The 16,018-nt window shown below is 44.5% G+C and overlaps 1 protein-coding gene across 1 annotated transcript in view; it reads right to left on the reverse strand.

The window, feature by feature from the left end:
* Positions 1 to 236: 236 nt before the first annotated feature.
* Ptprj (protein tyrosine phosphatase receptor type J) overlaps positions 237 to 16,018 on the reverse strand; it is a 162,438-nt gene continuing 146,656 nt past the window's right edge. The window contains exons 19-24 of the mRNA XM_052723411.1: positions 13,524 to 13,597; positions 13,300 to 13,434; positions 11,553 to 11,672; positions 7,568 to 7,728; positions 6,739 to 6,874; positions 237 to 3,925 (exon numbers count right to left, since the gene is read on the reverse strand). Of these exons, the coding sequence (XP_052579371.1) occupies positions 3,767 to 3,925; positions 6,739 to 6,874; positions 7,568 to 7,728; positions 11,553 to 11,672; positions 13,300 to 13,434; positions 13,524 to 13,597 (785 nt within the window). The 3' untranslated portion in view covers positions 237 to 3,766. The remainder of the gene's footprint in view (positions 3,926 to 6,738; positions 6,875 to 7,567; positions 7,729 to 11,552; positions 11,673 to 13,299; positions 13,435 to 13,523; positions 13,598 to 16,018) is intronic.

Below are 16,018 nucleotides of genomic sequence, written 5' to 3' on the forward strand. Positions count from 1 at the left end.
TAGTCCATGGTATCTGAATCAGTGGTGACCCCAGAAAACAATATGAAAAATTCTAGTGGAGACATGATTTTGTTAGGGATGCGCTGGTCAAATATAACGAACCAGTAAAGTGACATAGAATAAGGGGAGTGGGGATAAAGGAAAGAAAAGAATCAAAGACATAATGTGTTGACATATTTTATATTTGGTATTTGTAAGTCTTTAAAAAAAGTTTTTCAGGCCATTTTTTTCCTTAAAAAAAAAAAAGCAACCAACAGCAATACTCTGTACAAGTCTAACAGACATTAGAAATGTGCATCATTCCAAAATAGTTACAAGAAAAGTACAGTTTAGAGTCCACATCAACACTTCTATTCTGTGCCCCAGGGAGAAAAAGCTACAGTTGTTACACACAGTTGCTACACGGTAGTCTGAAAACACAGAATTCCGACGTGGTTTTGAGGAGAATCAACTTCAGTCACCAGGGCTGTTTAGCTCCACAAGCGCAATCAAGCATTGCAAAAGAAAACTGGGCTTCTCCATCCCAGCAAAACAAGTCTGAATCAGCTGCATAGTTGACCCTTCCCTACCTCCTCCCCATTCCCACCCCCCCAGAGCCTCCAACTCCACAAAGCACAAATCCAGAGGGTCCACTGTGCCAGAGTCTGGCTGGAGATCACAGTGACCGCAGAGAACAGACACGGAACCTCCTTCTGGTGCCCACTGTCACTAGATTCAGCTCTGGAGGAAAAGTCTCTTCTCTGAGAAGACATCAATGGCCCAAGTCCTCCACAGCAGCTGGCCACCAGTCTGTAGCCCTTTCGTTGATGGCGAGTCCCACACGGGCTGCTTTTCTCCAGGCAACCCTTACATCTGAGCAGGGAGCTCCATCATTCCAATTTCACCAGACTCTTCAAATTTTGGTTCACACTTCCATCGAGGGCTTGGGGAATACAGAAGAAGTACTTTCCCCTCACCTCGGAACAACCCCGGCCTCTGTCATGAGTCCTTCTTAACAACATGTTCATCGTCCCTTTCCCATGACTGTGCTATGCAAACCCCACCACACAGTCCTCCTCCAGATGTGGAATGGCATGGTGACCTTCGTGTGACCTGCCCGTTTGGAACTCCTGACCTCTCTGCCACTAGCCTTCCTCCTGGGTCTGGAAATGACAGAGTGTGGCTTGCTGGGGCTGGTGCCTAAGGACTTCCCAGACCCATACAGGCAGAAGTAGAGAAGGTTTCTGTGTTTTGCATTTGCATACAGTATGTTTATGATTATGTTGCTTTCGGTTTTTAAGAGACTCCGATCTTTTACAGGACTTTGTTAGGGGCAAGTCCTTTCCTCGGCCTTTCCCATGGCAGTGGAGGCAGGGCCTAGGCGCTGCACTGGATTTGACACCTTGCTACCCACTACAATGGTTCCTAACACACTGAGGAGGTGGGTAGGTGGTACACAGAACTACTGCCGGATGGGCCCATCTGTATAGCACCCCAGAATCAGCACATGCTAGGGGGGCAGACCAAATGGGATTCGGGAACAATGAGCCCATGTTCACTTCACTCCACACCTGGGAACAGCAAGGCTTCCCTGATTCACAACTGCAGTATCAAAGTCCCCAGTGAAGTTGAGTCAAGGGGCCCAACCTACCCTGGCCAGTCCTTTCCCGGAAGGGCCCGACACAAAATGAACACCAAAATGCAAAAGATTTAGCAAAAAGTGCAGTTTCCATTTGAGAAGTAAAATTCTCCCCCAAAGCGTGACAATGTCCCGACCTCTCCTTTCAATCCTCTCAGTACCTCAAAGGAAAGGGGGACAGAACACATAGAGCACTACAGCTCTGACCACACCAAGGGTAAGTATATCGTGGTTCACCCTCTACAACCCTAAAACACTCATGATCATGTCCAGACGGCCGTCAAAGTGCTGGTGAGGTGAAGAGCGGAACACCAGAGGGCTACTCCAGGGCCCACAGTGGCCAGGACCCGCAGAGAAGACCCCGCTCTCATCTCCAACAGGATACCATTGTCCCAAACGTACAGCAGGATGTATCACTGTGGCAAACAGCCACAGGATCCAGGGACTTGGTGATTCCTTCATAAGACCTTATATACTTCATTGCCTACTAGAGAATAAACTCAAAACTTCTTCAAATATAACCTGAGCCACAAGATAAAAAATAAAAGACACAAATCTTGTCATGTTAATGCCTTGAGAGGTTTACAGATTATGTACCAATAAAATAAATCCACATAAATTCTGAAGTTCTTGGTGAATACACACCTGAAGCAAAAAACAAAAAAACAAAAACAAAAAAACTACATTTTCTTTAAAAATCAAAATAATTACAGCAGCAGTGTAGTGGAAAGAGGTTTTAAAAATAATAATTACATCTTTGATACAAATCAAACTTTGTACACCTCAATTCATAGGAATGACTGGTGTAAGCGTTTAGTACTTATATATACAGTAGATACTGACGTGTGTCACTGCAGATAAGAGTCTAAAGCCAGTAGACTTTGGGGGGGAAAGGGGTTAATCTGAGTTGACACTGAAATGTTCACAGATCACCACACTATAAAACACACACACACACACACACACACATATACACAGACACACATAAAATGCCAACCTGAGTAAAACATCACTAAAAACCCAGAGCATCGTGATCCGCTAAGTCACATATTGCACCTTTAAATCATCCTTCTTACCAAAGACAGAAATAAGAGCAAGTAGAAGACACCATGGTACGACAATTCCTCTGCTTCTCCCGCCCGCCCCCCATCCCACCCCACAGAGAGTCTCATGGTAATATTTTTAATTTCTATTCTCACCCAACCAATGGGATGAAAATGTCACCAACAGAAGTCTTTGGAGAAAACTGGGAGGGGAAAAAAAAGAAAAAAGAATGGAGCACAAACGTATGTCCAGGGTGGGTCAAAGAGAAAGCCTCCTCTAATCAAATGAGAACAGGAATGTTACTGAGAAGGCAGACCTTTGATACTAAGCTACTATTTAAATATTCTGTATATTCCAATTATGAGATTCAATATAAAAATAGAGACATCTACTGAGTTTTGCCTGTGGAAGCATAATTCAAAAAAGGCACATGTTCAAATAGAAACCCATGCAGAAAAGGCACAGTGTGCCCCTCCGTGCATGATAAACACCCACAGTCATGTATTCTATCAGCTAGATTCCAAGATACAGTAGGTAAAAATAGACCTCTGATACTTAAAATATATTCAACTCAACATAATCCTGGCTTTAGCATGTGAATCATATAAAAGTCCTAAAAAAAAATTAGAGAGGGGGAGAGGGGAGAGAGGGGGGAGGGAGGGAGGGAGGGAGGGAGAGAGGGGGGGGGGGGAGAGAGAGAGAAAGAGAGAGAGAGAGAGAAAGAGAGAGAGAGAGAGAGAGAGAGAGAGAGAGAGAGAGAGAGAGAGAGAGAGAGAGAGAGAGAACACAAACCGGTTTGGAAAAAAAAATCATAGCTCACTTTTCCTGGTTTTCCACAATTCTCAAGGGGAAAAAAAGAGACCCCATCCCATTGATATTCAGGAATGCAGCTGATTTATACACCACCTGTCCACAGCCCCTGACAACCCCAACTCCCTATCTGCCATGTTTTACACGCACAGCCTCATGCCCTCCAAGGCAGTTCTAACAGAACAGAACAAAGAACTGAGAAATGAGACATATAAAAACATGTCCACATCAGGGCATTCTCCTTCACTGTGGGTGTGACGGTCTGGTTAACTTCTGAAAGGGTTGGCTTTGGAACTAGGCGATGTAACCATTAGTCTTTCCAAACATGCTCACGGGCTCGAGGTTTTCATAGATTGTCATTGCAGTTGTGTTCTGATAGATGAGATCAACTTTTGAGTCTTTCTGGGCTCTGATAATATCCAAAACACACTGATTGAGGAAAACATACTGGTCCTGGGAGAAAAGGCAAGGAGAGAGAATCAGTAAGCACAGGTCCCAGGGATAAACACTCAAGATGATTTCCAAACAAATAACCACCACCACATCACCCGCAAACACCAGCAGCAAACAGTTCAAATTAACACATCTCGGGATCTAAGAACATCCTGGTGAAACTCAGAACCACATATCATGGCTTTCTTTATCAGTGATGCTTAAACAGAGGGACACCCTCACCTTTCCCGACCAAGGAAACATCAGAGTCCTGGGGAGGGCGGGACAAAGATGTGGAGGAAATAAAACTTAAAACACGTTCAGACAATAAAAGTCCAGCCAGATTTCCGTGGTTAAGGAATCTGTGTGGAGTAGAGTAAACTTAATCCTCCAAAGAACAGAAGGGTTAAAGGAGGTCAGGGGGACCTGAGTGGGGACCACTCTTTAGTGAAGTGTGATGATTAATCATCAACTGAAAGAAATCAGAATCACCTAGGAGACACACCTCTGGGTGTGTATGAGGGCATCTCCAGAGAAGGTTACCTGAAGAGGGAAGACACATCCTAGATGTGTGTGTCCCCATCCTAGGGGCTGAGGTCTGGAGCGAGTGAAAAGGAGAAAGCGAGCTGAGCACCAACATCCATCTCCCTCCTTCCTAACGGCAGACAGAATGTGACCAGCCACCTCATCCTGCTGCTGCCATAACGTACGAGACATTCTCATTGGTACACTGTCCCTTCCATGATGGACTGTACCCCAAACCATGAGGCCAAACAAACTTCAGCACAGTAACTAATACAATAAGTGTATCAGAATCTACAGATAGCTGTTTAAATAGAGGAAGAATATGCTGACACAGAAAAAATGACCAGGTGCCATAAGAGAAAACCTCCTAAGGAAGCGTTATATATAAAACATGATCTGATCTTTTCCAAATATCCCACCTATGTATGTGGGCACATGTTCACAGTGTGCACAGAGTCCTGTAGTGACACCTGCCATGTCAGTTCCTTCTCTTGCTGCTGTGATCAATTACCTGACAAGAAGCAATTTAAGGGAAGAAGGGTGTCTTCTGGCTCACAGCCTAAGAAGGGATACAGCCCATCATAGCTGGGAGAGGACTGTGGCAGGATCATCAGTTAGCTGTTCACACTGCATCCACAGTCAGGAGGCAGAGGGCAGACAGGAAATAGAACCCCAATATAGAACCTTAAGGCCCGCCTCTAGTGACCCACTTCCTCCAGCAGGGCTCTGCTCCCTGAAGGTCCCACAACCCTTCCAAGTGGCACCACCAGCTGAGGACCACATGTTCAAACACACGAGCCAAAGGTAAACATGGCCTTCCTCTAGGAAGTGGGGCTGGAGAAATAAAAGGGGGAAAATGGATTCTGTGTAGACCTATAATGCTAGTCTCTAACATATTATTTTTGAAATACGAAAAAGAGATCGGGGACTGGAAAGGTGGATCTGCGGTTAAAGCATTAGCCATGTAGGAGCAGGACTAAACGGCAGATCCACAAAACCACGGAAATGCGTGGTGGGTGTGGCCTCGGAAGAAGGGTATGACCCCAGAGCAAGCGGGCTAACTAGATCAGCCATGTTCTCAAGCTCTGGGTTGATTGTGAGCCCCTGCATCGCTGCGTAAGGTGAAAGAGTAATCTAGGACAATTGCACACACACGCACACACACACACACACGCACATACACACACACACACACACACACACACACACACACACACACACACACAAGAAAAAAATAGGAAAAGAGAGATGAGGGAAGGCTGCAGACAGTTAATAAGATTTCTGTTCTTCTTGCTCTTTAAAACTATAGCAGAAAAATGAAAATCTAACACAGAAGCACAATTTCATTCTTTCTCTCACCATCATGCAACTCACCCCAAAGCACACCATGTACCCAGACCTCTAGAACACTCCCTGCTAGGCTCAAACACAGCACATATTCATAAGTTTCTAAATTGGTACAGGTAACAGCCTGGAACAAAATGAATATTCTGCTCTCATCCTGGTCCGGGAATATCCACCTCTAAGGAAGCCCCTTCCCACTATACTGTGATGAGAACGTGCCTCAGCCACGAGCTTACCAGGGACACTAGGAAGAACAAATCCAAGAGCTTTACAGCCCTGAGCATGCATTTTCTCACTGCTCAGCCGTCCTCCCATAGCCCTGGCCATCGGTATTCTTTAACATTCAAGGCTGGTAAGTTGCTGCCTCTGCGCTTCAGTGGTAATGTGCTATTTCCCACCCTTAAAGTTTGGCAAGTCTGTTCTGTTAGCTCAAGGACGGTCAGATCATCTCAGAAACAAAGACCAAAAACTACGTCTTATAAATTTAAAATCTGGAAACCAAACCGAAAGACTTAAAAAGATTAATCTGAGGGCTGGAGAGATGGCTCAGCAGTTCAGACCACCGAAGAGGGCTTGCGGAAGACACGGGTTTGGTTCCCACCACTCGCATGGCGGCTTACAACTACTTGTCACTCCATTTCCAAGCTCTCCTCTGGCCTCTGCAGGCCTGTGATACACAGACATACACACAGGCAAATCACCCATACACACAGAATAAAAATAAACAATCTCTTCATTTTAAAGAAGATTGAAAAGTCAGAAGCAGCAAGGACTCCTGATACTATCTGCACGTGTGGTTCCACTGGAACTATTGTGTTCGCTGATTTCATTACAACTTAGATTAGGATCTGCAAAGAAATTTATAACTAAGAGCCAGAAATACCTAGGAGCCCCGCATGTGACTCCATATGACGTTTTAGAGGCAGATGGGAAAGGCAGACTATCAAACATAGCCAGGGCCTCACCTCTGTCTGTACCATCAGAGGCCTGTGCATCCGGAGATCATAGACAATACCATACACATCCACGGTGTTCTCGTTCTCTATCTGATAGATCAGACGATCGATAGCAATGAAAGTGCCCGTCCTTCCGACCCCAGCACTGGAAAACAGAGACATGAGCTCATCACCATCAGCTGCCTTCACCATGGCTCTCTCGGTTCCCCCCACTAGTACCCACATCTCCATTATCACTGTTTGAGGCTAACACAAAACATTGTTGCTCGACTGCATCTTCAAGCAAGTCAGGGAACTAACTTGAGTTAAAGGTCACAAACAAAACATCTTGCTAACCCATCTCCTACTCCATGCCACTCAAATGGCCCTGTAGCCTAAGACAAAAAGTTCCACCTATTTATGAAGCCCCTGCTCTAAATTAATTCTGTGGTCTTTAATGCTGAATTCTTACTGTTCTACTGCAAGAGTGAGCACATCCTTTCTGTAAATGACCAGATGGCAAATGTCTTCAGGTTAGCAGACCATGCCACTGCAGTATAAAAGCAATGCAAATGATATGTAAGCCAGTGGGCCATTATATATAAAACCAACGAGGTTGTTTTTATATATATAAAAACAAGCAGCTAACCCTGTCTGGCCCACAGGCTATATAACTTACCAACTCCTTTCTACAGTCTCGTGGCTCAGGGACTAAGTCCCTGGTCCCCTCTTGCAAACTATCCTTGAGTTTCCAAATGCCTACTGCATTTCTTCTCGGGCATTTCTTTGGCAGGGTGGTGCTTATAAACATCATTACATTTTAAGTTGTTACACATGCGTGAGCTGCCCATTTGTATACCTGCAGTGCACCAGGATTGGTGATTCAGGGGGAATCTGCTTCATGTAGTCTCGGACCAGGTAACGAAAGTTGATGAGCAGGTCAGTGGTGTCCGGAACACCGTGGTCAGGCCAGGAGGTGAAATGGAACTGCCGCAGAGGATGACTCTCGCTTGTCTGCATCTAGAAGCCAACAAAATGGGTCAGAGATCTAGAGAGTAAGGATACCCGACAATATCGCAATGGTGAGTGAAGTCACGCAGTGCTGGAGAACTGTATCGCACAAGCAGGACAACAGGCAGCCAGGCAGGAACAGTTCCAATCAGAAATTCCAATCACAGCACATTTGACCCCGTCGCCAAATCCTCATAGCATCCCCAGGAAGGAAGCGCTTCATACCCCCCCCCCCACACTAAAGACATGCAGCAGAGGATCAGAGGAAGTGGGAGTGCCCCCCCCCCCAGGACTCATCCCACATGGAGCCAACACACCCAGCTCAATTTGGAGTTTATATCACTTCTGTTCTCAGCTATCAGCCAGTAAGAGCCCCTCACCCACACACCAGCTCCTCCTGGGAACTTCAGTAGCCCCATCCTACAGCCCACCTGGAAATGGTACTTCCCTTAAATCCCAAAATCATTTCCCTAAGTGTGGTTAGGTCAGCACCTGCTGGGCAAGAACCACCTAGTAAGTCCTGGGCTCTCCAGATCATCTATGGAACATACAAGCAGCAAACACCAAGCAAATATTTAGAACTATAGAGGTCTAAGAAAGGAGCACACAAGCACACACACACACACACATACACACACACACACACACACACACACACACACACACACACACACACACACACAGACTCACAGTCTGCCACTTCAACATCTGGCAGGTAGTGAACAGTGAACACTATTATAACAAATCTAGTCAATTACACCAGTTTGTATTCCACCTTAGACCAAACGTGCCCGGATTACCAAAGCTCTGCCTCTGGGGCCAGTCCTGTCCTTGGTTCAACTATACTCATTTGTCCATACCTGACCTGACATATGTCCCCCACAGCTGGACACCGGGCATCTCCATCACCAAAGCTAATTTTTAATGTTTATGCATTATAAAATCAATAAAGTTACATGATTCAAAGTTTGAGAAGTAGGAGAGGGGTCACTGGGGAGCCTCACCGCAGATAACCAACACCATAAATGTTATCCTAAGGGTTTACCGAGCGAAGAAACCAGTTGTGAGGAGCAGGGAAGAGGGAAGGAGACACAAGCAAACAGTGGAAAGGAGAACTTCTTGGGAGTAGTTCTGTAGGGGGGCGGGGAGCAGGTGGGCAGGGGGCAGGGGCTCAAAAATTAGCTTCAGTGATGGAGATGCCCAGTGCCCAGCTGTGGGGGACATATGTCAGGTCAGGTATGGACAAATGAGTATAGTTGAACTAAGGACAGGACTGGCCCCAGAGGCAGAGCTTTGGTAATCCGGGCACGTTTGGTCTAAGGTGGAATACAAACTGATGTAATTGACTAGATTTGTTATAATAGTGTTCACTGTTCACTACCTGCCAGATGTTGAAGTGGCAGACTGTGAGTCTGTGTGTGTGTGTGTGTGTGTGTGTGTGTGTGTGTGTGTGTGTGTGTGCGCGCGCGCGCGCGCATGTGTGTTCCTAGTCTGTCGTCAAAAGAAAGTGAAGCTCTGTCGGTAATGTTCTCATTTTATAAAGGGAAATGTATGCATGCATTTCGCATGCATACAAAATTAGAAAATGCCATGTGGAAGCCTATACTGGGTCCTAAAATAAGAAAAGGCTTCAGTGGGGAACATGAATCTCCAGAATCTGTAGTTTCCTTAATAAAAACACAATGAGAGCACTAGCATTTGCTTTAATCATTTTGCCAACTCTATGCACAATCCCAGGTGAACCCCAAGCAGAAGCGACTGTGGGTAACAGACATGCCAGTCGACTTAAATGGGCAAAGCCTGCAGACCTAAGCATGACGTATTTCAAAAGTTTCTCACTGACTGTGACCTTACTTACTGAGGTGGTCACACCACTGTGTGCTCAACATCTCCAAAGGAGGACCTGAAATATGTCCTAAGGCCAGAGTCTTCAAGGCTGAGAAACTAGTAAGAGTCAGGGTTTTCATATACTGGGCCTCACTTATGTCTTCAGGAATGTTTAAGGTTCATCCTTACAAACTATGACCCAATCTATCAGCCCCTGTTAAAATATAACACCATTTAATCTACTTCTAGGCTTTTCTTTTATGTATTCTGTGTGGGGTTTTTTTGTTTTGTTTGATTTTTTGTTTTTGTTTTTTTGGGGTTTTTTTGGTTTTTTGTTGTTGTTGCTGTTTGTTTGTTTGTTTGTGTGTGTGTGTGTGTGTGTGTGTGTGTGTGTGTGTGTGTGTGTGTGTGTGTGTGTTTTAGCCCTAAGCTAAGCAAGGCAACACAAACATATAATTCCAGTACTGAGGCTGAGGCAGAGTTCATGTGTTTAAGGCCAGTCTTGGTTATTTAGTAAGATACTATCTCAAAGCTTTGTTTCCTAGCATGTATCTCTGGCACTACCTTTTCACATCTCCTCGTGGAAACTACATTCCTCAGGATCCATGTGGATTGATCCCAGGAAAAATCTGCAAATGTTCAGGTTCCCAAAGTGATACAACCAAGTATGCATGCAACCTACACACACACTCCTGTGCACAGCCCAAGTGCATAGTAGGCTATACTATCCAGGTTTAAGTACTGTCCATGACGTTCACACAGACAAATTCCTCAGAATACACCCGTCACTCAACAACATGTGATCATACTTTAGATCATTTCTAAACTGTATTACCTAGTATATTTTAAATAGTTGTTATACTGTATGGCTTCGGGAATGATGGACCTAATTGTACATGTTAAATACAAACAACATTTTTATTCTGAATATGTTCAATCCCAGGCTGGCTGAATTCACAGCTGAACCATGCAGCAGGGGTGAGAAGGGCTGGCTCTATGTCAGCTACATACACAGTATCTCTAAAGGTTGGATGATGATACCGCATGTCCATAAATCAGAGTTTAGTTATCCATTCTCCAAAAGCTAGCTATGCATGTGGTCTCCAAACTGTTCAACCACCACAAATAATGCTGATGAGGTGGGTATGACCTAAATATACTGCAACTATGTATGAAATTATCAAAGAACATGTAATAATAAAAGAGCAGACATTGGACATATATCCAAGAGAAATGAAAATAAACACAGGGCTTACTCATTTCTTAAAGAGGCTGTTCCTTCTAAATAAACAACCTTCTGAAAGTAAACAACACCGAGACTGTGACTAATAATTCATACTAATAACTAATAAACTAATAAACAACACTCCTCTGTAACTAATGAGCCCATTCCTGAATTTCACATTATTTCTTACATCAGAGACTCAAACTTGATCCTACCAGCTCTAAAGGGATGAATATTTTTAGACCACCAATATGAGCTGAAAAATGTTAAACCCATTTGCATGCTCAGCAGTAGATATCAATGTGACTCAGAGCACTTTCTCTACTGCCAAACACTCTTTTAAATAAAAAATAAAACTCAGCTCCTAGACTGTCTGTATGATGTAACTGGATTTGTTTTTGTAACTTTTAGGAGAAAGAGAAGATAGTGCACAGACCCTGGAATCTGAACCATGGAATTAAGATAAACTGTTCCTAGCAGCAAGCACCTCCCCCGACGCACATCCCTACCCAGATGACCCAAAAGGTCTCTGGTCACCTGGAAATAAGGAAGGCGTCACTGACAGCCCTGTTCCTAAGATTCATCTATTCAGGAAGGACATCAAAGTCCCCTCAAAAGAGTAAAGCTAGAGACTTCTTAGAGAGCATGTAGATATGAGCATTTTAATTCTGTAAAAAAGCAAAAACACTTTTCTCATGCATCAAATATTAGTTATTTTCAACCTATAAATACCATTCCCAAATTCATATCCAATCACTTTCTCAGCTCAATCTTGACTTACATTTTTCACCACAAAATCTCTGACGGTCCACTCCGGAAGAACCACTTCCGAGGTCATTGCCACAGTTATGTCCCCGTAGTCCTGAGCCTGCTTGGAAGGCCAGTACTCCTCACATTTGGTCTGGAACACAGGATTGGTTGTATGAAACTACAGGAGTCACACCCCCACCATCAGCAAAGACTCATGAGGGATGAGATGGTAGCAGGACTGCTCGGGCCCTCGGCTGGCTCTGTCTCACCCAAACAGAGATTTGCACGTATACTAGTAATTCCAAATCATATAAACAAGTCTTTACGAGAAACGAATCCGGTTTGTGAGGTGGTTCAGCAGGTAACACACTTGCTGTGCAAGCCTGAAGACCTGTGTCCCGTGCTCAGATCCCATTTCCAGAAACATCACATGGAAGCTGACCTTTGACCACGGATTTGCTGTGGCATGTACACTCTCCAACACACACACACACACACACACACACACACACACACACACACACACACACACATCATACACACAATATTATAATTTCAAGGAATGATGTCTGACAAGTTCCAGTTACCACCTAGGACAGCACCACTCATGGTGAACACCTGGCCAGCAGCAGCAGCCATACCATACCACTGAGCTGTCAGAACTCCACTGCTCAACAAGGAGGGCTGAGGCAGAAACACCCTGTAGATGGCTCTGGCGGACAGGGAGGAGTGGGCATCACTGGCTCAGAGACTAACTCTTACTCCTCAAGAAAGGAATCCACACTTAAAAAAAGAAAGGAAGAAAGAGAGAGAGAGAGAGAGAGGGAGGGAGGGAGGGAGGGAGGGAGGGAGAGAGAGAGAGAGAAAGAGAGAAAGAAAGAAAGAAAGAAAGAAAGAAAGAAAGAAAGAAAGAAAGAAAGAAAGAAAGAAAGAAAGAAAGAAAGAAAGAAAGAAAGAAAGAAAGAAAGGAAAAGAAAAAAAAGACCTTATTCCAGGCATGGAAGCTCATGCCTGTAAACTCAGCCATTAGGAGTCTGAAGCAGGAGGATTGCTACAAGTTCAAGTCCAGCCTGGACTAAATGAAGCCCTGTCTCAAAATCAAACAAACACCACACAAAACACTGATAGCCGGGGTACTGCTCAGCAGCAGAGCATGTGCTTAGCAAGGCCTTGGCCAAGGTCCAATCCCAACACTAAATTACAGTAATTAATAATTCTCCATGAAGCAATATTAATTCTCATTCCTCAGGCACACAATTTTTTAACTTAGCATGTGTTTTCCAACTCATCTCTATTCATGGAAATATGAGACTTTATTCCTAGAAGAGATCTTTATCTGTGATAGAAATGGCAGGAGGGATCCAGGCCACACAAGAAGAGAGAGGGCTTCTGGGACTCCTCTGGGGATAAGTCTGAAATTTTGCTTAGAGACGGGGCAGGCAGGCTTTCCAGGTGCAGAGCCAACGACGGCAGAGCCGTGTGGTCTCAGCTACCTCGCTCCAGGCCCGCAGTGTCCACTGCACTAATCCAGTCCCATCCACTCACTAACTCCAGCAGAGATTCAATCACAGACAATAATATGAGCTCACAAAGGAACATAATAGATTTTTTTTCAAGTTTTTTTTAAACCTTCTCTCTAAAAGCTAAAAATACAGAACATTTTCTAAGGATGAGAGAGGTTAACATTTAGGAAGAGTGCTTTTTAAAAGACAAATGGATTTTAAGATACCCCCTACCACAATAAAAATTAATTTATATTTTTCTCAAAAGATACTTACCCTTCCCTGTTCCACACATTTGGTCAACATAACAATGGCATATACATTTTTCTCCCAAACCATACGCCAAAAATCTTTCAAAGTGTTGGGTAAAGGTCCTTGTGTGGCAATGAAATCTTTCTTGGAATGGTAGCCCTAGAAATAGAAAGCTCAGTCATCATCAAAGACACAGGAAGAAACGCTCCAATTGAGGAGCCCCCGGGCCGAGAGCAGCCGTCACTTACAGGCATATAGTTGGCATTGATGTAGTCGTCCGTCGAATGGGTCTGGACTGAAAGTTTGACTCGAGAAGTATCATCTGCGGCATTAAAAGAAAGAAAAATCCTCATTCTAGGGCAGGTTTCAGAAAAAGCTGCACACAGAATTTTTAGAAGTACTAACTGGCAGCCCTTGGCTGACACACTGCTTCACACTTTATCCTCACAGCCTCATCTGATCCCTGTGGATTCTGTGACTGTGGTACAGAGAAGCTGAGTGACAGTCTGAGGAGAACCAGGATTTGAACCTAGGCAGCCTGGCAGCCAGCTTGTGTTCTCAGCACCTTCTCAGACGAAACAAGCCTTTACCCCCTGCATCCCGGGGTGTCTGCTTCAAACAGGGCAGGTGCTAAGCAACCATATTCACACCTCAAAACCATCTCACAAACGGTCAAGATAAAGACATCAAGAGTTTCAGAGATCAAGTGACACTTCCAAGTCCTTCTATTTGGGGAAACAGACAGGATTTGAACCCAGAGCCTATTCTATTATGGCAGAAAAACACCCAAGTTAACCTTTTCCCGCTGCCTTAAAAAGTTGTTACAGGGCTAGTGAGATGGCTCAGGCATTGGAGGTGCTTGCTGCCAAGGCTGATGACCTGTGTTTGACCCCCACGGCCCACGTGATGGAGGGAGAAATCTGACTCCCACAGGTTGGTCTCTGACATCCACACACCATGTGCCATGGCACATTCACACCCGTACATATAGACAATCAATAAATTAAAGAAGGATGGATGGGTAGATAGACAGAAAGATAGAGAGACAGACAGATGGTTAAACTTCTAAATTTGGAGTTGTAGAGACGGATCTATCAGTAAAGCGCTTGCCACAGGAACACAAGGACCTGAGTTCAAAACCCTAGTACCCACAATGCACACCTACAATCCCTGCACTGGAGAGGAAGAAGCAGGCCTCTTGGGGCTCCATGGCCAACTAACCTAACTGAATCAGAAAGATCCAGGATCAGTAACGACCTTTGTCTTAAAAATGGATGGGTGGGGAGAATCTGGGAGGAGATGAAGAGGGAAAAGTGTGATCAGAATACATTGTAGAAAAAAAATATTAAAAAGGCAGAGAGCAACTGAGGAAGACAACCCAACATCAACCTCTGGCCTCTATGTGTGTACACACACACACACACACACACACACACACACACACACACACACACACACACATACACCCCTACCTCTAAATTTAAGACTAAACTGAATGCATAAAACTACTACGAATGGAGGAATCTAAAACACCAATTTCACATATTTTCTAAATATCACTCTCATTTTGAAAGCATACACACAAATGTGCCCAATGCCAGAAGTGAAAATAACTAAGAAATTCCAAATGTCAGGATAAGTCATGGGAACTGGTACCAAGGACATGTCCCTGTCCCCACCTGAATCCACTGCCTCACTCTCCCTGAGACAGAGCAGCACAGAAACAGTAAATCCAGGAGTGATGTGTCTCCAGTGAAAGCCTTCTCAATAGAAATAACACCCAGACATCAAATCAGATCAGAAGCTCTCCAAGGAGGATGTAGAGTAAGGGGAACACTCCTCCACTGCTGGTGGGAATGCAAACTTGTACAGTCACTTTGGAAATCAGTATGGTGGTTTATCAGAAAATTGGGAATCAATCTACCTCAAGACCCAGCTGTACCACTCTTGGGCATATACTCAAAGAATGCTCAATCATACCACAAGGACACTTGCTCATCTATGTTCATAGCAGCATTATTCCTAAAAGTCAGAACCTGGAAACAACCTGGATGACCCTCAACAGACGAAAAGATAGAGAAAATGTGGTACATTTACACAATGGAGTATTACTCAAAGGTGAAAAAAAACACAAAGAAATTTGCAGGAAAATGCATGGAACTAGAAAAAAAATCATCCTGAGTGAGGTAACCCAGACCCAGAAAGACAGACATGGTATGTACTCACTCATAAGTGGATATTAGATGTAAAGGATAACCAGATGTAAAGCGAAGGATAACCAGACTACAACCCACAGCCCCAAAGAAGCTAACAGGTAACAAAGAGGATCCTAAGAGGGACACATAGATTTCCCTGGGAAGGGGAAATAGATGAGATCTCCTGGGTAAACTGGGGCAGGAGGGGGACATGAGGGAATGGGTTGGTCAACTTGGAGGCAGGACAGAGGAGAAGAGTAATGAAAGAGATATCTTGATAGAAGGGCCCATTTTGGGGTCAGGGAGAAACCTGGTGCCAGGGAAACTCCCAGGAATCCACAAGGATGACCCCAGCTAAGAATCCTAGCAACAGAGGAAAGGGTGCCTGAACTGGTCTTCTGTAATCAGATTGGTGACTACCCTAATTGTTATCAGAGAGCCTTCATCAGTAGCTGATGGAAGCAGATGCAGAGATCCACAGCCAAGAACTGGGCCAAGCTCCAGGAGTCCAGCTGATGGAGGGAAGAGGGATAGCAAGGGGGGTCAAC

This window comes from Peromyscus californicus, unplaced genomic scaffold, assembly GCF_007827085.1.
Source record: "Peromyscus californicus insignis strain IS unplaced genomic scaffold, ASM782708v3 Scaffold_7__1_contigs__length_154581171, whole genome shotgun sequence".
Taxonomy (NCBI): domain Eukaryota; kingdom Metazoa; phylum Chordata; class Mammalia; order Rodentia; family Cricetidae; genus Peromyscus; species Peromyscus californicus.